This window comes from Crinia signifera, chromosome 1 (assembly GCF_055691185.1).
Source record: "Crinia signifera chromosome 1, ASM5569118v1, whole genome shotgun sequence".
NCBI classification, from domain to species: domain Eukaryota; kingdom Metazoa; phylum Chordata; class Amphibia; order Anura; family Myobatrachidae; genus Crinia; species Crinia signifera.
The window spans coordinates 52,103,169-52,124,483 of NC_139217.1; the positions used below are offsets into that span (position 1 = coordinate 52,103,169).

Below are 21,315 nucleotides of genomic sequence, written 5' to 3' on the forward strand. Positions count from 1 at the left end.
AAGTTGGTTGGTTGGTTGGTACTTTACCTCATGCTTGCTGACTTTGTTGCTGCTCCCTCAGGGAGTGAGAAGCCTGGTTGGCACAAGGGCCAATTAAAAAAACAACTGGCGGGCGTGAAGACACAAATGTGTCATTGTGGCCTAGCCACATTACTGGCATTGCAAAGTGGGGGTGGGGCTTCAATGATACAATTAAGACATCCCACTTTTCTTCCTTGAGTGGGGACCAGTGAAGGGGTTTTGTGAGCAGCGCTGCGGGGGACCTGCCTGGGGGGCCAGGAGTGTGACCCAATTTTCATGCTTTAATGCTTTACCTCTCTCCACTTTATCTCTCTCCAAGGCTTAGTACATTTTGAAAAGGAAATAGTGGTTTCCAGAAGGACAGGTAACAAAAATCGGTACTTGTTTCCTAGCACGGCGCCCACGACATTCAGTCGTATGGCATTGTATTCAATTTAAAATTGTATACCATTGTATATGGCATACAATGCAATGCAATGCGATTTTAAATTGTATAAGCACCTTAATAGGTGCTTACAATGTAAATGCACCTCCACGCCACCGCCACTATCAACGCCAACCCGAAGCGTGGTGAGTGCAGCGAGCCCACGACGGTCGGTGGTACGCGTCCTCTGACCTTTTCATACCCCCACTATCCACGTCGGCGTGGAGTCGATTTTATATAGTGTGCCGAGCGCAGCGAGCCACCGAGCCCGAAGCATGGTGAGCGCACGCGCATTACTTCACATGTATTCCGCATCCGCTCGCCACACTATATAAAATCGACTCCACGCCGACGTGGATAGTGGAGGTATGAAAGGGTAGGAGGACGCGTACCGCCACCTCTCGCGGGCTCGCTGCGCTCACCACGCTTCGAGTTGGCGTTGAGAGTACGGGTGGCGTGGGGGTGCTTTTAACATTGTAAGCACCTATTACGGTGCTTATACCACTATTTATCTTATAGGGGGCACATTTAACATTGAAAACACCCATTAGGGTGCTTATACAATTTAAAATCATATACCATTGTATATGCCATACAATGGCATACAATTCGATGGTATACAATTTAAAATTGTATAACATCGGCTAACATCATATCGCATCGCTTCGCATCGCATACCATCGTATGCCTTATGGTATGCAATGCAATGGGCGCCGTGCTAGGAAACAAGTACCCAAAAATCACTTCTACGTAAATATCGGTTTACTTGCTGTTTAAAGAAAAATACCATCAAAGTGACATTGCTGTCTAAAATACTCCACTCGTAATAAATATTAACTAATAAGACCCAGGGAATCAGACAGTGATAATAGACCATAGTTACCTCCCCTCCTGCATTCTGCAGTAAACTCCCTGAAATAACAGCAATCTCCCTCTCTCCCTCATTAGTCTAGCAATCTCCCTCATGTCACCTAGCCCACATTACACTGTTACATCAGTTACCTCCCATCCTGCATTCTGCAGGAAACTCCCAGAAATAACAGCAATCTCCCTCATTAGTCTAGCAATCTCCCTCATGTCACCTAGCCCACATTACACTGTTACAGTTTTGGGGAGAAAAGGAATAAGAGACAGATACATTTACATTGAATCATCATCGCCATTTCCCAGCACTTTTACCAAGCATAGTAACTCTTACTAACTGCTTTGGGGATCATCTACATTTGGATATAAGTCATTTAAAAAGATTCCTGTCAGATGTAGGTGTCACGTTAACAATCTCTTTTTTACAATCTCTCCATATATGGAACCAGACACGGCCTTTGGGTGGATATGACATGCCCCCTCAATAGGGTGCTGTGTAAAATTCTACTACCAACTATAATCTCACTGAAACTAGTTTTCAAAAGTAGGCAAGTATGTAATAGACCTGTCGGGGGACAAACTTTCCAAGGACAAATCTTAGTTACCAGGGACTGTCCCTGTTATTGTGACATATGAAGATAATTTACCAATGCTTTTTTTAAGTATATAAGTGAAAGGAGAAAATCAAATGGAGGAATAATAAGACTGCGGACAGACACTGAGAATTTGGTGGAGGGAGACAAGGCAATTGCAGATCATCTAAATAAATACTTTTGCTCTGTATTCACTATAGAAGGAGAAGGGAAGGGACCACAGTTAAGTTGCAAGGACAGTCATAAAAATAAGGTAGATGGAAGTACATTTACTAGGGAGAAAGTCCTAACAGAACTTTCAAGACTGAAAGTGGATAAATCAATAGGGCCAGACGGAGTGCATCCAAGGATACTAAAAGAACCAAAAGATGTGTTGGTAGCGCCATTAACAGATTTATTCAACCAGTCACTAGATACAGGTGCAGTTCCAGAGGACTGGAGAAGAGCAAATGTAGTTCCAGTTCACAAAAGCGGAAGCAAAGAAGAAGCAAGAAACTACAGACCAGTGAGCCTTACATCAGTAGTAGGGAAATTAATGGAAACACTATTAAAAGAAAGAATAGTGGAATATCTTAAATTAAACAACTTACAGGATCCAAAACAGCATGGTTTTACTGCAGGGAGATCATGTCAAACAAGTCTCATTGACTTTTTGGTACTTATGTAGTATCTGGGCGTCCGATTTAGAAATCGCATCGCATCGCATGCGACCAAATCGTATGCGATGCGATGGTCAAGATTTTTCCATAGGATTCAATGTTAAAATGGTCTGAGTCCATTTTAACATAGAATTCAATGGGAAAAAGGAGTCCTTTTCCTTTCCCCACTATCCAAGTGGGCATGGAGTTGGATATAAACCTGTGGCGAGCGTAGCGAGCCCCGCAAGGGGACACAGAATACTTTTTAAGAAATATGCGTCCCCTCGCGGGGCTCGCTTCGCTCGCCACGCTTCGGGCTCGGTGGCTCGCTGCGCTCGCCACGCTATATAAAATCAACTCTATGCCCACTTGGATAGTGGGGAAATTAACAGGACCTTCTTAACATTGAATCCTATGCAAAATCGCATTGAATCGCATCACATCGCATCTGATTGTATGCCTTAAGGTAAGGCATACAATCACAAAATCGGACGCCCAGATACTACATAAGTACCGACTTTTTTGACTCCGTGACCAAAATTCTAGATGAAGGGGGGGGCTGTAGATGTGGCATATCTAGACTTTAGTAAGGCATTTGACACTGTCCCACATCGCAGGCTGCTAAATAAACTAGAAAGTGTGGGACTGGATTATAAAACAATGAAATGGATAAGAACCTGGTTGCAGGATAGGAAACAGAAAGTTGTAGTAAATGGAGTGCATTCTATGGAGGGACATGTTACCAGTGGAGTACCCCAGGGATCTGTACTTGGACCAGTGCTCTTTAATATCTTTGTTAGTGACATTGCAAATGGTATTGAAGGGAAAGTATGCCTTTTTGCAGATAACACAAAGATATGCAACAGAGTAGACACAGCAGGAGGGGTAAATCAAATGACTGATGATCTAAGTAAACTTGAAAATTGGTCAAGAGCATGGCAACTACAGTTTAATGCTAAAAAATGCAAAATTATGCACTTGGGACTCAAAAACCCAAAGGCTCAATATAGTATTAAGCAGTGGTCGAAGTGGGGCGGTATACGGGGGTATGCCATACCGCCACTTTAATCTGAAGAGAAAAAAAAAAACTTTTTTTCCCCCCTCAGGATGCTCTCTGATCACTCAGCAGCGCATATTGTGCTTTTGTAATACCCCTGTACAACGGGGCAGTCTGGTAGGGGACGTTGATGGACAGGGGGGTGTCCGAAGGTGCGCACTATATTCACTCTTTACTTTTCCATACCCCCACTTCAAAATTTCCATACCCCCACTTCAAAATTTCCACTTCGACCACTGGTATCAAGGGTACTATAATGGAAACTACTGAGGAGGAAAGATATCTAGGAGTCACTATTTCAAGTGACTTAAAGGCAGGAAAGCAGTGTAGCAAAGCAATGAGGAAGGCTAGTCAGATGCTTGGTTGCATAGGGAGAGGAATCAGTAGCAGAAAAAAAGACGTAATAATGCCACTTTATAGGTCATTGGTACGGCCTCATCTGGAATACTGTGTCCAGTTCTGGAGACCATATCTTCAGAAGGATATAAATACATTGGAGAGTGTACAAAGAAGGGCAACAAAAATGGTGCATGGCCTACATCACAAAACTTACCTGGATAGACTAAAAGATCTTAACATGTATAGTTTGGAGCAGAGAAGGGAAAGGGGGGACATGATAGAAATCTTCAAATAGATCAATATATTCAAATATTTAACATAGTACAGGAGGGAAATTTTATTCAAAGGAAAAGAAGTAATAAAACACGAGGACATGCACTGAAACTGGAGGGAGGTAGGTTCAGGGGAAATGTTAGAAAGAATTACTTCACAGAAAGGGTAGTGGATAAGTGGAATAGCCTCCTATCAGAGGTGGTAGAGGCTAAGACAGTAGAACAATTTAAAAATGCTTGGGCTAGGCATAGGAATATCCTTACAAATAAATAAGGATCAAAAAGGGTTGAGATTACCTGAAGGGTAAAAAAAGGGGCAGACTAGATGGGCCAAATGGTTCTTATCTGCAGTCAAATTCTATGTTTTTATGATTCTCTCACTTTACAGGCTTTCTTGACTACTTAAAGCCAAGCCAAAGCCTCTTATGTTGTCAGTTATTTTGTCTCCTTATTGGCAAATATTGCACACTAGGGGGCATTGAGTAGGGAATTTTTTATGCGTTTGTCCATCAAATGAATGGTGAAGCACTGATTGGCTGAAAGCATTGGAATGATATATGTGGCAGTGTCTGCTATCAGCTAATCAGAGCTAACACGCACATTGCAGTATTCAGGGAGGGGGGTGTATTTACACTGTATAAAGAGCTGTCCATTGGATTTTGCTTTGTTTGTTATTTTACCACTTGGAACAAAGTTAAAAAAAAAATTGGTGGTCTTGGAATGTGTGGCCCCTTGATGTCTGGGCATGCTGACACTTCCATAAGTGCCATTATTCCAGGGCAGGCTTGTTGGAACCTGTAGTCGACCTGTAAAGAACAACATTATTAGTTATTCTTTTACCATTAACTATTGTGGAAAGAGGGACCCTGTTTTATTTTCATCGTCCTGTCTTCCCTAGGATTTCCAGCCCTAGGCTATAGTTGCCTGCCCTTCTGAACTCTGCAGGAAGCTCCCATTTTAGTCATAAATCTCCTGCTACCAGTCATTGTACTTTAAATCTCCTGGATTTTTCAGATTCTGCCAGGGGTGCCAATAATGAGGACAGTGATTTGCTGTAATAATTTTGATATACAAAAGCTGCCCAAGGGTCCCTGCTTATGACTTCTTACTATCCCACCATGTGGAACCATTCTGAAGAGTATAGCAAGCTCTCATGACAGAGCCCCACGAATCTCTCTAATACTGGTTTTCAAAAGTAGGCAACTACAGTATGCCCAGGCTGTGCAGTGTGGGGCTGATTGCCCTTACAGCAAGAAGGCTAATGTAACATGTGCAAAGAGAGTTAGATTTGGGTGGGGGGTGTACATCAAACTGATATCTATATTGTAGTGTAAAAATAAAGCAGCCATTATTTACCCTGCACAGAAACAATAAAACACCCAAATCTAACTCTCTCTGCAGATGTTACATTAGCCCCACCTACAGTGCATATGGTTTTGTCCATTAGAGAGTGATTGTGCCTTTCCGAGTGAATCAGAATAACCCCCTATATGTGGACAGGTCAGTTGGTGCTTCAGAGTAACTGTACACACCAGCAGAGGCCTTACAACTATGAACAGCCCAGTAGTAACGAGAGTAGTGGTTTATTGAACTGAAAATGAGTTTCAGCCATGCTGGTTCCGTTGATAGATCTACAGTATCTAAATAGACAGTCAATAGGTCTATCCCAAAAGGTCGACATGCTTTAGGTCAACAGGGTCAAATAGCCGACATGGAAAAGTAGACAGATGACAAGGTTGAAATGAGTTTTTCATTAGTTTTTTTTTAACCGGCTATAATAGTGCTGGGAGCATGGGGAGGGTCCACAATACAATAATTGGGGGTCCAGGTTGACAGTAGTTGACATTGAAACGAAAAAATATGAAAATTCATGTTAACCTTTCCCATGTCAACCTTTCCCATATTGATCTTTTGACCCTGGCAACCTTTTGGCCTTGTCGACCTATTGCATGTCCACCTTTTGGGGTAGACCTACTGACTATCTAGACACTGTCTATCTTATAATCTACACCCAGCCGTACTCACTGTTACATACAGGTTTGGTTGGAGTGGAGGAGAAGGATGTCATACAGCTCACCAGCTGGTGCGTGTAAGCAGGATGCGGGTACTGGTACAGGTACACTGGAAAGAGCTAAGCGGATAACAGTCCTGTACCACCATGCCACTCTTACACATTTTATAACCATCACTTCACCAGGGTTAATACATCTGCCCCATTGTATGTGAAGGAATGAATTATTGCAGCCATTTGTTAAAAAGGTACACAGATATTTCCCACTTACCTTTCATCCCCAATGCTGTCCAGAGACTACTACCAGGGCCCACAAATAAAACAACAGGAAGTGATAAAACTTCTTTGCCACTTTATACGGCCTACACACATGCCGATATTAAGGCATTTTCTAAGCGATTTTGCTTAGTTTGTCAAAGTCGCTTAGAAAATGCCCTCACCTCGGTGTGTGTGTGGGGGCTATATCGACAGCAATGCGCGTCTTTGTCGCTGGCCGTGATTGACGAACAGTGTCCATCAATCTCGGCATCGGCGGGGTTCTCCCACCGGAGAACACTGGCGCTGTCTGCTCGCTCAGCACACATAGCTAACAGCTCGCTCTGTGTGTGGGCTGTCAGCTCTGTGTGCTGAGCAGAACGGCCCGACATAGCACAGCTAGGTCGCCCTACACACATCGGCATGTGTGTAGGGCCCAATACACTGATCACTTTGATGTGCCACATCTGAACCCATCCTTATACATGGAATGAGGCTATGCGGACACAACTGTGTTTGTCTACAGCAAGATCCCCCCATTGCCCTCTCAGTGCCACATTCCTTTGCGGACTTTAAGTAATAATCAACCCAAAATATCTTCATTTGCACGATGTGTAACTCACGCAGAGAACAAACATGACCAGGCAGTGTGTTACCAGCATATTAGGGTCGCCTACCCTTCCCGAATGGCCGGGAGGCTCCCGGAAATCATGTCCCTCTCCTGGCCCCCCTAAAGGTGCACAACCCTCCTGGATACCGGTGATACACCCCGCATGTCCCTTGCCGCAGCGGTAAATTACCGCGATTAGGGGCTTTTCAGGGGGAGGGGAGGGACTAAAGATGCAAATTGCATCATTTAGCCCGGCACCCTCCTCAAAGACATGCAAATGGCAGGATTTGCAGTACTTGGGGGCGGGGCTTGATGACATCTTCATGAGGCCCTGCCCCCGAAGTGCTGCTGACAGTCACTTCTCCAGGAGGGGACACTTTAAAAGTAGGCAACCTTGCAGTTTATACATCGCCTGAGAACATGCATAGGTTAAATACAGAATGCACAAAAATAATATATATATATATATATATATATATATATAACAGTATATTGTTACATTAGTTTTATTAGCATAACACAGAATGTGAGAAGAGAATATCAGGCATATTGCTGCGCTCAGTATGGAAGAATAAAGAACCCTACAGGAGATGTAACACTTCATTAAAAGTCTCCCATTGTTCATGTCTAGGCAAATCTATGATACTGAGCAGGCTCTTATCTGCATATCTCCTCTTCTCAGATTGCTTGCTGATGTTGGTGTACAAAGACAAGTCAGAGAGGACGAAGGGGCACAAAGAGAAGGCCAGCATCACCCTGGAAGACATCTGTGGATTGGACGCTGGGCTCTCGTACGAGGGCATGAGCCAGACTCTTGCCATTATTTGTTTCTCACAAGTCGTTATGCTGGGGTTTGACAATAAGGAAATTATGAATGCCTGGGATGTACGGATACGATACAGCTTAGGAGAAGGTAACCTACAGTATCCTCATTTACTAATCCCTAGCAACAGTAGTGCACCCACCTACCTATGTAATAAATGCCAGCAATGTGTGCCTGGGGTAGTGCCAACTATAATTGCAGCCCCACCGATCAGAAGTGATGGGGACATTGTCAAAGTCAGTGGAGTTGGTAAAGAAAACTATGGTCTCATTATACAATGGGTACAGATGTGTCCATATACACTGCTTTTTCAGTCATACCAAAAAAAACCTTCAGAACGTCCTGGGTGACTCGGACGCAACAAACTTCTTATTCCCTGAAAATGTGCTTATTATTGATGAAAACTCAACAGGGAGTGACTAAACTGTTCTGCTAGATTGCAATGACCAGTTTGAATGCGATATGTACTTTTGTGTGCGACTGACAAAGTGCAATGCACAGGGGCGCCGACAGTTCGGTCAGGCCCCAGTAAAATAGAGCCACTGGGTTGGGCATCTGGGAGGGGCCTAGTCATGTCCCAGTGAAAAAAATTAGAGGAAGAGAGTGGACAGGCTGCCGCTGCAGCTGTCTCTCTCTCCAGCTCAGCACACAGTGCTGAACAGCGTGTACTGAGCTGGAGAGAGAGGCTGTGCTGTAGCGGCAGCCTGTCCTCTCTCCCCATTGCCCGTCTCCCTTCAAAAGTACCTCCCCCTCTCGACGCCCCTGGCAATGCAGCAGCCAAAGCTTTTATGTGAGGCTGTGTGTACTGTATAGAGTGGATTTGATAGGGTAGGATAGATTATGGATCCTATGTGTTTGGTTCTGCAATTTCATAAGCTGCTTGAAGAGGGCAAACTTGAAAGTTTGGAGACCAGAGGACGGTCTTATTGTGTGTGGGAGGGAATTCCACAGAGTGGGTGCAGCCTGAAAAAGGCCTTGTAACCATGAGTGGGAGCAGGTAACAAGTGTGGATCACAAACGCAGATCTTGCGCTGATCGGAGCAGTGGAGATAAGTGTATGAGAAGCCATCTGTAAATCAGTACCGCTACTAGTCAGATTTGAGAGAGAGAGATAGGCTCCCAACCCGTCATTTTATTTACTGCAGATAACAGGCAGTTGGGAGCCCGAAAACCTGCCAAAGATACAGTAAGAAAAATTCCAGTAAACTCGAGAGCAGCAATCTAAATAATATCCTTGTTCACACCAGTACCATGAACTAAAAGGCACAAAAACAACATACAGGAAAGAGAGGGGTTTCCCACCTCCAGTTTAAATTGTTAGCCTCTACACGCCATGCTGCAGCGGGATCCATTGGGGATGACTGGCAGTGAGCTTATCGAGACTGGCATCCCAAAGGAGGGAATCTGACAGGGGTCAGGTAACTATACTTACCCCCACACCCTCCCTTCTAGAACTCTAACCCTCTCCACTCCTGCCTAACACATGCACACTGCTGCTTAAACCTAACTACCCCACTCCAGCCTGACCAAAGGCCCCCCTTATAAGTACCTAACGCTAACCATCTCCTCCCCACAGCTTAACCCTAAGTCCCCCCTCTAGTGCCTAAACCTAACTCCCTTCTTCCTTGACCCCTAACCCCACATACTCACCGGTCGGAATGTCCTCTGCCAGTAGTCCGACGTAGGCATCCAGAATCATTCCAAATTCCGATGCTTGTCTTCTGAAGGAGGCCAGTATGAAGGTGCCGTATACTGAACACCGGCATCCTGATTGCCAGGATGTTGACTGTATCCCACTGCAACATTTACTAAATACATTGCTATTACAGTTTCTAATGTCATAGTTTGCTTTATAGCCTTTTTTATATATTCATTACTTCTAGATTATTAGACATATATTTCTAGATTATTAGACATTTCATCAGTGACATTTACTTCCTCTCAAACAAGCAGACTGAACTGAGATCAACTACAGTATATGTCACTAATTAGTCAGATAAGGGTGTATGATCATTAGGCAAATATGTATTTTTTAAATATGTATTTGTATTCTTTAAACGTTTGTGTTTCTGTGGTTTGTAAAGCATCGGGTCAACGCATTTAAAAAAACTGGATAAAGATAATTAAGCGTGCTCAATGAATCATGGGTAAGATTTACATCTCTCTAATTAAAAGCAGAGATTTTGACTTTTAATTTTGCAGAAGTGATAATTAAGGTTACAGCTGCCTATGGCTATGTAATACTCAAAACCTAGATGCAGCTATGGTATCAGGGGTAGTGGAACATGGCACAGATTTTATTTAGAGATGCTGGAAAATAAATCTGTAGCAAAGGTCCAAGGAGGAATCTTTAGTTGTCTTATTTTGATATTAAAAAGTCCTGTATCCGGTGACCTCATTAGAAATATCATGCAAAGAGGGGGCGGAATTACAATGTGTGGATGTGGCCCTGCCACATTCGGACTTTGGGGCATCCAAGGTCCCAGATTGGCCTTAAGGCAATTTGCAACTCCCAACGGATTGGGGCGGAGAAATCGGCCCAAATTGGATTCCTTTGATATCCCCTCGGACCCCCCTTCCTAGCGGTGGGGCATAGAGGTTGCATGCGATACATCACATGTGAAAGGACCGCCTGGGCGGCTCGTGGAGGGATCGGCTGGCCATCCGCTGCTGTGGTTCCATCGCAGTAGTGTATGGCCACCATTAAGTCAAAACAATGAAAAAAAATATGACAATTTGGGACATGTTTAGTGATATTACCATTGTTAATATTGTAATTATATTACCCCCCTATTACAGACACTTTGGTGGAGCTGTATTAAATCTTTGGGGACAGATAAAAGTGAAGAGCGATAAAGTACTAAGCATCTCCAAACTGTTCTTTTCGAAACACGACATGACTGTTAGCAGTTGATTGGTTGATACTTCGTGGGAAATTTTACTGAGATGGGATTTCTATTTCACATTGAATGTTGCTATGGAACCAATCACATACTATGTATTATCTTCTAGAAGGTGCTAAATGAATTAGAACTAAAATTCTGATGTGAAATAGAACTCCCATCTTAATAAATTCCTCCCTTCATCTCTCTCCACTTTATCTTTCTCCAAGGTTTGATTCTTCCCCATTATGTCTGTCCCAGTACGGTGGTCCTTGAGTTCTAGTCCTCGGAACTCACGTCTTCTTTTGTCTCAGTACACAGATTTCATGTTGGAGTGTTGCCTGGTACCAAGTTAGACAGTGGACCTGCTACTCTGCACTTGTGCAACGATATCTTAGTCCTCGCACGGGATCTTCCACCTGTGGTTATGGGTCAGTGGAAGCTGTCAGACCTGAGGCGCTATGGAGCTGTGGCGAATGGCTTTGTCTTTGAGGGCGGAACGCGGTGCGGCTACTGTAAGTACATGGGTTATATGGGCAAAGATTGGTTCTATGTCAGAGTAATTATGGCACACCAGTGTTATCATATCTCTATATTGGCCAGATGTGATGATTGGGTGATAATGTGTTGAACCTTGAAATTCCACGTGTTCCCTTCTAAGCAGATTTTCTTCTATAGTTTGATTGACGCAATATTGTTTGACAGTTACCGTCAATATATACGTGTTTCAGATAAGTGACTCTGAATTGTGACTACAGTAGGTGGGAGATTTATCAAACTTTCTAAAGATGACAAGAGAAGGTGTTTCCCATAGCAACCAATCATGGTGTAGCCATAAGTTTATAGAATGTACTAGAGAAATGAAAGCTCGAATCTGATTGGTTTCTACGGGTGCACCAAGAGGGAGTAGGATCGGGTATTGATTAACCAGGCCTTGGGCTGTTGGAAGATCCCTGCATGCTTTACACCATGCGGTGCTGTGCATAGTACTTTTTAAGGGAAAGTGGTTATATGCAGTGAATTTGGCAACACCTACTATACACCAGTGGGTGCAGTGGCGTAAGTTTGCCCCAGTTGCCCGGAGGCAAGATAAATGCTGGTGCCCCCCCCCACATACATACATATATATATATATATATATATATATATATATATATATATATATATATATATATATATAACAGAGGGGGCACTTGATGGTATTACCATTTTTATTCTTTAAAAAGAGTAATGATCATTCATAAAAAGTAGGGGTATAGCATAGCACCCATACCAAATCATCCGGCAGCTGTGGACATAATTACCACATGGTTTCAAAAACAATCCCACTGGCACAACTGCTACAGTCAATGATGTTTTATGACTAGCGGGACCTCCAAGTGGCTTTCGCAATGTCCAGCACTGCCAGACGCTGCAGGGTCCCGGTGGCTTCTCAGTAGCCTAGTTAGTAGGGAAGCATCTTGTGTCACTCTGGCCACATACACACCTCACTCAGATGCTCACATACACACCACTCACTAAGACGTGCGCACGCACATTCACACCTCTCACTCAGATGCCCACATACACACCTCTCACTCAGATGCCCACATACACACCACTCACTAAGACGTGCGCACACACATTCACACCTCTCACTCAGATGCCCACATACACACCTCTCACTCATGCACATAAACACCTCTCATAGAGATGTGTGCATACAACCATAATTAAATGCACAAACAAACACCTTATTCACACAGATGCTCACACACACATGCCTTATTCACACAGATGGTCACACACACACACACACACACACACACACACACACACACACACACATGCCTAATTCACACAGATGCTCTCACACACACACACACACACACACACACACACACACACATACATACATGCCTTATTCACACAGATGCTCACACACACATGCCTTATTCACTCAGATGCACACACACACACATGCCTTATTCACACAGATGCTCACACACACACATGCCTTATTCACACAGATGCACACACACACATGCCTTATTCACTCAGATGCACACACATACACACAACTTTTACTTAAAAATACACACACACCTATATTAATTAAACAAAAACAACATTCTCAAAAAAAAAATACACACAAACACTCCACACAAAAATGCTTAAACATCCTATTGCTGCCAATATTTAATACCCCCACCCCACATGTGCCACACACACAGTGCAGCAACAGCGCTGCAGTGCCTACCTGCAGGCTGCAGCTATCTCCCCATAATGGAGCAAAAGTCGTCGTCTACACACTGTCCGGGACAGCTCTCAGCCTTGGAGGAGCTCCCCCTGGTGTCAGCCAGCTGCCGACTCACACTGTCTGTGTGAAAATGAATACAAGGAGGCAGCTGGCGTGACACAGCTCCTCCGTCTGATGACAAATAAATATTTTCATCTGCGGGGATGGATCGGCGGCCAGTGGGAGGCAATGGAGAAGCGCCCCCTTAAGACAAAAAGCCCGGCGGCAAGCGACTCCATTGCCTCCCGCAGTTCCGCCACTGAGTGGGTGCCCCAACAGTCATGAGTTGTATTGGAAAACTCCTCCAGTTGTTCTCTTTTAGAAGGTGTAAAAGAATACCCGCTTGTTTTGAGGCCTACAGTTGCTGTCTGTTTGTACTGTTTCAGTGGATGTTTGAAAGAGAGGCCTCAGATTTGTGTATTCCTTCACCAGCATTTTAATAAAAGAGCCCATTCATCAACAGACAAGAGTTTGCTTGCTTCCAGGATATTAATAAGAGCCGATAGCAGCCTGCGAGCAGGGGAAGCACTCAGTAACATGTACTACTAGGTTTGATGCAGTCCTGGAACCTATGATTGTGCTATTTCCTGCTTTGATCCTTACTAAGATAAAAGGACTTCCAAACCAAATGTGTAGTGTATCACCTGGATGTGCAGGAAATAGATTTTTTTTTTTATAGATCAGTTTGATCATTTTGAAGCATAAAAAAGACACATAAGTCCATAACACTGCAATGCAACCTTTCATTCTTCTTAATGTACTGTATTAGATTGCCACCATACCCTCATTCTCACTAATGATAATGACTCCTGTTTTCCTCTGGGCTTTTTGAAGCAAAATGTTAATGGCATAAAAATAAATGAAATTGTGTTGGTAAAACTTCACTGTGTTCTAAATCAGGGTCGCCGACTTTTGTACTTTCATCAGGACATTGGGGGGCAGGGCTTCAGTGTGACATCATTAAGCCCCGTCCCCAGGATAGCAAATTACCCAATTTACCGATCTCCGTGGAGGGGGTGGGGCTAAAATGACACATTGGCCCCGCCCCTCCTTGGAGATCGGCAGATAGGGTTATTTAAATGCTGCGGTCCGGGAGTAGAGCGGGGGTCTCCCACATGCCGGGAGGGTTGCCCACCTTTCCGGGGGACCGGGAGGAGTACCCGATTTTCGGGACCCTTCTGGGCATTCCGGGAGGGTAGGCAATCCTGTTCTAAATACTTTGTCAGGTGTATGATGTAAGAAAGAACAAAATAAGTTAAATATGGAATTTGAGTTCTAGTTCTGAATGGGTTGTAACCTGTATTAGTTCACTAACAAGAGAACAATCAAATACTGACATAGGGGGCCATTCAGACCTGATACCAATTGTCTATTTGTGTACTTGAGTCTATTGATTCATCTTTATGCAAATGTTGATCTGTCTGCAATTCATCCATTACTACAATCATGTGATAAAGCTGATTTTCAATTGCTGCTTTCCTTGGGGATTTTGGTTCTGGATTAAATGGTCTACAGCAGTGGTAACCAACCCTAGCCCTCGAGAGCTACCAACAGTTCACATTTTCCAGACAACCTAGCTGCTGCACAGCTGCACTCATTACTGACACATTTTAAAAGATACACAGATGGAGCTAGTTATCTCACATGTGATTCTGTGAGGAGACCTGCAAAACATGCACTGTTGGTAGCTCTCGAGGACTAGGGTTGGCAACCCCAGGAGCCAACCCTAGTCCTCGAGAGCTACCAACAGTGCATGTTTTGCAGGTCTCCTCACAGAATCACAAGTGAGCTAATTAGCTCCATCTGTGTATCTTTTAAAATGTGTCAGTGATTAATGAGTGCAGCTGTGCAGCAGCTAGGTTGTCTGGAAAATGTGAACTGTTGGTAGCTCTCGAGGGCTAGGGTTGGCTACCACTGGTCTAGATCATGGGTCCTCAAACAGCGGCCCTCCAGATGTTGTGAAACTACAAATCCCAGCATGCCTTGCCACAGTTTTAACACTCCCTTATAGCAAAACTGTGGATAGGCATCCTGGGATTTGTAGTTTCACAACATCTAATCTAGATCAGGGCTGGGCAATTGCGGCCCTCCAGATGTTGATGAACTACACATCCCAGCATGCCTTGCATCAGTTTCAGCATGGCCACATAGCAAAACTAATGCAAAGCATCCTGGGATGTGTAATTCATTAACATCTGGAGGGCCGCAATTGGCCAGCCCTGGTCTAGATGGACGGTCACTAGGCGACCAATGGGTCGACACATGGAAAAGATCGACCTGCACTAGTTCCTTGAGGCAGAATATCGACACAAGCAAAATATTGACATGGAAATGGTTGACGCAGGGTAAGGTCAACATGAATCAAGTATGGGGTGGGCATATCTTACGGTGCGCCCACAATGCAGCTAGGGTAGGATCTCTGATGCCGTTTCTTTAGTACCCAAAAATAAATATACAAAGTTTGAGAATTTAGAGAACCCATCACTAGCGCTCTGTAGAGGGTTTTGGAATCGTAGTAATGCAGTCAAAATAATTTTCCTCAAGTACACTATCACAATTCAAGGATTCGTGTTAAAAGAATATTTCTTACATAGTGTAATACTGTTTTAATTCACAAAAAGACATACACAAGAAATATTCAAAAACATAACAATTTGGGAGCACACAAACACAATGGGGGAAATTAATAGGATGAGAGATTCAAAAAGTGACAGATAAGAAATCTCCAGCGTTTTTAAGGCGGCAACCATTTACACTGCAAAATTAAATTGGTTTTGAAGTGTAAATGATTGCTGCTGAAAAAGACAAAGCTGACCTGAGGACTTTGTTCCACCATCCTACAGTAGGAAAAACAGTCCTGATTTGAGAACTCTATCTAGCTGTCCTCCGGTAGGAAAGACAGTCCTGATCTAAGTACTCTTCCCAGCTGTCCTCCGCTCTGACAGTTGAGATGTAATTAATATTCAAATGATTTGCACAGCAGTAAACAGGTGATTAGAGGGGAGGTGGCTAAGATGCAGCCTAGTGCTTTATTAATTTTAAGCATTGTGATGCAGCCATGCTCCCATTTTGATGCACAGTAACTGTGGCCCCTATCCAAATTCCTAGATACCATAAATAGGGGTAGCATGCATCATGCTATTGTATTTGAGACAGGGCAGAATTAAGGTGTGTGCAGGCCCTGGACAAAAAGGTCTGTTAACCCCCCCCCTCCCCTATGGGTTTAAGAACCCCCCCATAGGGTTAAAACAGCTAGAGGAGGCCGCCGCCTTTAGCATCCTCAAAAACTGTCCTTCGTATGGGGGTAGCCGTTTTACGAATGTCACTTTTTAATATAAGTAGCAGGAGCCGGGAGAGCCGGGACCCGCAAGACAGCCGGGATCCGCAAGGCAGGAGGTACCGGCCGCACGGGGGGGTTCTTAACCACATAGGGGGGAGTGGGTGTTAACCCTACTGGGGGGGGGGCGCGCATACTTATTAGTTACTCCACTGTCCCTGCGGCGTATGTGAAGTGAGCGGCATAGTCCCTGCAGCAGATAGGAACTAGTGACTGGTTCCCATCTGCTGCAAGGACCCCGCCGCTCACTTTACATACGCCGCAGGGACCCCCTGCCCGCCAGCGCTACCCACCCTGCGCTGCCTGCCACTCGTGACCTGCCACCGCAGCAGTGGGGTGGCGGGTGTGGGGGCCCACGGGGCGACCACCCCTATCGTCCTGTGGCTAATCCGCCACTGATTTGAGAGGAAGCTCACATCCATACCTGCCAACTTTTTGAAGGATGAGATCGGGATAAAGGGGTGTGGCCTTTAAAAAATGGGGCGTGACCTCACAGGATGGCGCATCCTCTGGCCGCGACCCCGTTTTCCACTGCTCTGCGGTGCCGAATAGACGCAGTGGGCATGCTGTCTATTCTTGCCAGGCTGGGGGGACTCCAAACTGCCTCCCCCTGCCCACCGCGGGGCAATGGTGCATCCGAATACTGGGACGTTCCCGCTATAAGCGGGACAGTTGGGAGGTATGCACATCTAATCATTGACTACAGTTTGGGCAAGGAATGTTCACTCCAATTTTTCATTTTAAGTTTTAACTAAGTATATGTGTGATAACATTACTATTGTAAAGCGCAACGGAATCTGCTGCGCTATATAAGAACCTGTAAATAAATAAATAAATAAATAACATGTAGAAATCTTATCAGTGTGATTATGCATATTATATAATAGAAACAAAACAAAAAAATAAATCAAAAGAAAAGTGTACATCTGCACTGAACCCATAGCATCTAACGACACATGTTCAGTGTCTTATCCACTGTAAGCTATTTGCTGATTGGTTGCCATGGGCTGTTAGTAAATAAGCCTTAAAGACCTAATGAAAATGATTAGTATACACAGTAGTCGCATGCTTACCCAATAGCAGCGTAGACATTTCCATGTTATGTACCTTTTTTTTTCTTGTTGACCTGCCAGTGATCACGGAGCATTGATTAACAGGGTGCACAATTACCATTCCATTGTACAAATGCCGTGTTATGTTACGGCATGCGTTTGTGCTACACTGTAGCACTGGTAACCGCTGTCACTGTTACATATTAGGCATTTCCTACATTGTTGATAAAGTAGCCGCTAAGGTCAGCTAAATTTAAACTAAAAGGTGAGCGAAAGAGGCCAGTGTAACTGAGCCAGGCCTAACGTGTAAAAATAATCCTACGGTCCCGGCGCAGGAACTGTACCCAGGACCGTCTTATTTTCCATGGAAGGAGTACTTAACAGCGTATCATATGGAGATATCTGCTATTGAGTGGCAAATAAATCAAAGTTATACATGTAGAAGAAGGAAAGCAAAAATAAGGAGCGGGATAAACATTATTGCAATAAAAAAAGGCGCAAATGTATTTACTGTATTATTTTATGTGGGTCTCAAATACTTGATACAGTGCAATGCTATTGACACATAGAGAAATGAAAAGAGGGGATGAGGCCTTTAACAACCAATCAGATTTTGTTTATAATGATGAGAAATGATAGACAGAATCTGACAGATGGACTGCCGCCATTGGAAAAATCCACCGGTGGTACTCGTTAATACCTCAACATCAAATGGAACCAACCATTTTCCAATGACCAGCCCTAATAGCTGGAAAATCCCACATTGCAAGATCTTAGTGGTAGATTTATGAAGCAGTGATAGGGGAGGAGATGTGAGCCAGCGGAGCAGTGGCCATGGCAACCAATTTTATATTATGCAAATTATAGATGTTACTTCAGTGCTGATTGGTTGCCATGGGCCACTTCTCCTCTGACTCACTTCTCCTCCCTCCTCACTGCTTCATACATCTACCATCAGTTCCACTAAATATTGTAAAGGGGGGGGCACTGAGTCTGGGTGCTGGGAAGTGTTACACCAGCCCTGGCCTCTTGTCTTCATTACTTACATATATATGCTCCATTTCCAGAAGCTCTGATGTGTTAGTCATCGGTCTGTATGGGCGTCTAAGCAAATTCTTCTATATAAAATATGTATATACTGCATTATTGGTGTGGGGTTTATATGTTCTCTCCATGCATGAGTGGGCTTCCTCCGGGCATTCCAGTTTCCTCCAAAAATAAACTGACTTGTAACAAGTATGAACCCTAATGTACGTGCGTGGGCCTGTGGTTGGGAATGTAGATTGTCAGTTCCACTGGTGCTGGGACTAATGTGCCTGACCATATATTCTCTGGGTGCTGATAATAGATAAATGCGCTCATCTGGTCTATGACACAGTGTTCTGCTGCAGGTCAGCTGAAAGTTCAACTCCTGCGGTGTAATTTTCTGCCACTTTGTGCAGTCGGTAGATGGCTTTGATGTGCCATTTGTTCCCCTTATTTAAAGCTAACCTCATTTGAAGCAATTAGAAGAGAGTAATGAATGTAACCGGATAGCACTACAAAACAAGACAAGCAGAGAATCATTGTGCTGCGCACATAGGCATGAGTGATCGGCCGCTGTGTGGCATTCTGAATTAAAGTTCTAAACCACCCAATGTCATGCAGAGGAGAGCGGCTGGGTAGTGATTGCCTCGCTTTGGATTAGCGGGCACTGGAAGTGTAATAGATTCATGTTCTAAGAGGAATTTTTAATTGTGTGCAGTCAATGTGTAGAACTAATATCAGATGTAATCTGCATATCCATTCAGGCATCTACAAGGGGCTCCTGTGAGCAGTTATCACCTTGAATTGTCAAGGTTATTGTTCCTTAGGGTCAACTTCATATTATGAGAACAAAGGGGTAACTTTACTAAAGGTCCATACAATACTGGGCGACTATGCCCAGCGTGTATGGACAGCAATGATCGCTATCATCGCTGGGGGGGAAAACCGCTTAGTGCATACACACTGAGCGGCCTTCCTCCTGCTCGGCACCGCCAGCGGGGAGAGGACGGCTTTGCCTAGCGCAGCGCTACGCAAAGCTGCCCTCAAAGCCGCTCAACTGCTGGTATTAGAGCAGAGGATCGGTTTCCCCGGTGATGATGTGGGAGTGCGCAGCAGCGCTCACCGTTCATCGCCGGGCCATACACACCGGGCGGCTTTGAGCTAAAAGCCGCTCAAACGTTCACATGCTGCAGGGGAACACCCACATCATTCGATGCCCCCCCCGGGTCATGGCCTCATTACCATGAGAACCCCAGCGTTCTCATGGGAACGCCCATGAAACGATGGCCGCTCCCATATGGTAAGGGGGCTGCCCGCCACCCCACGCACCTCTACACCCTCCTCCCGCTTTCCTGGGTGTGTGCATCCGGTGATCCTAGAAATACGCATGCGCACAGCCCGACATTGGTCGGGATGCAAACGTATTCAACAAGAATACCAACCAAAATGTAGAAGCCATACACAGAGACGTAACTAGAACTTTGTGGGCCCCCGGCAATGCCCATTACGCATTATATGACACACTGTATTGCCCCTTACAGAATATGCTACACACCATAATACACAATATGAGACACACCGCAAGGCCCCATACACAATATGCGACACACCGCAATGCCCCTTACACATTATGCAACACAACTTAATGCCCCTTACACAAAATGTGACACACCATAATACACAATATGAGACACACCGCAAGGCCCCATACACAATATGCGACACACCGCAATGCCCCTTACACATTATGCAACACAACGTAATGCCCCTTACAGAAAATGTGACACACCACAATACCCTTACACATTATGCAATGGCCATTACACAATATACAAAACACAATGCCCCTTACACAATATGTGACACACTTTCACAAGACACTGCAAGGCCCATTACAAACTAAGCCAATAGTCACAGCCTGATAAACACATTAAGAAAAAAAAACACAAACACAGATAAACACATAAACTCAGATCAACATATAGAGACAGAGATGGGCGCAGAGGGGGCATGGAGATGGGTGCAGAGTGGGCTATGGAGACAGGCAGAGGGGGCATGGAGATGGGCGCAGAGGGGGCATGGAGATGGGCTCAGAGGGGGCTATGGAGACAGGCAGAGGGGGCATGGAGACAGATGCAGAGATGACATGGAGACACGCTCAGAGATGGCATGGAGACAGGCATAGGGGGGTATGGAGACAGGCATAGGGGGGTATGGAGACAGGCGTAGGGGGGTATAGAGATAGGCGTAAGGGGGTATGGAGATAGGCATAAGGGGTATGGAGACAGGCAAAGGGGGTTATGGAGACAAGCATGGGCGGGGGACACAGAGGCGTAACTCTGGGAGCAATGGAGTCACCTGCCGCCGGGCTCCTGCCCCTCCCCTGCCAGTTTGAATCAGTTAATTGAAAGCCATTGTTATTGCTTCTGTGGCTGACTCCCCCTCCTAACATAATTTTTGCATGCGTCACACCCTGTATTAGAACCCATGACCTGTCTTATTTGAGACAAACACCTTACTAATTGAGCTACTTGGGGGGCACCAATATATATCTTGCCTCTGGGCAACTGGGATGAACTTACGCCACTGGGGAGACAGAATCATCAGGAGCTGGGAGGCCTTGGAGGAGTAGAGGGACTTGCAGCATGCTTCTGCTGCACTTTTAGGAGGAGCCAACATTGTGAAGGGGAAATGGCAGTGAGATGTGTGTTTGTGTTAATTAAATATAGTAGACTATGCCCCTGCTGCTGTAGGATTTAAACCACAAAAGACAGCCTCCGCTGGCCGTCTCCCCTCAAAACCTGATGTGCGCAAAGAGCAGTGTAGAAGGGGG

General features: G+C 44.8%; 1 protein-coding gene across 4 annotated transcripts in view; it reads left to right on the forward strand.

Annotated features, from left to right (window-relative positions):
• The window catches only part of DOK7 (docking protein 7), a 117,394-nt gene that overhangs the window by 14,093 nt on the left and 81,986 nt on the right, over positions 1–21,315 (forward strand). For all 4 annotated transcript variants that reach the window (XM_083151847.1, XM_083151834.1, XM_083151826.1 and 1 more), the window contains 2 exons: positions 7,767–7,997; positions 11,104–11,304. In XM_083151847.1, coding sequence (XP_083007973.1) covers positions 7,767–7,997; positions 11,104–11,304 — 432 coding nt within the window. The remainder of the gene's footprint in view (positions 1–7,766; positions 7,998–11,103; positions 11,305–21,315) is intronic.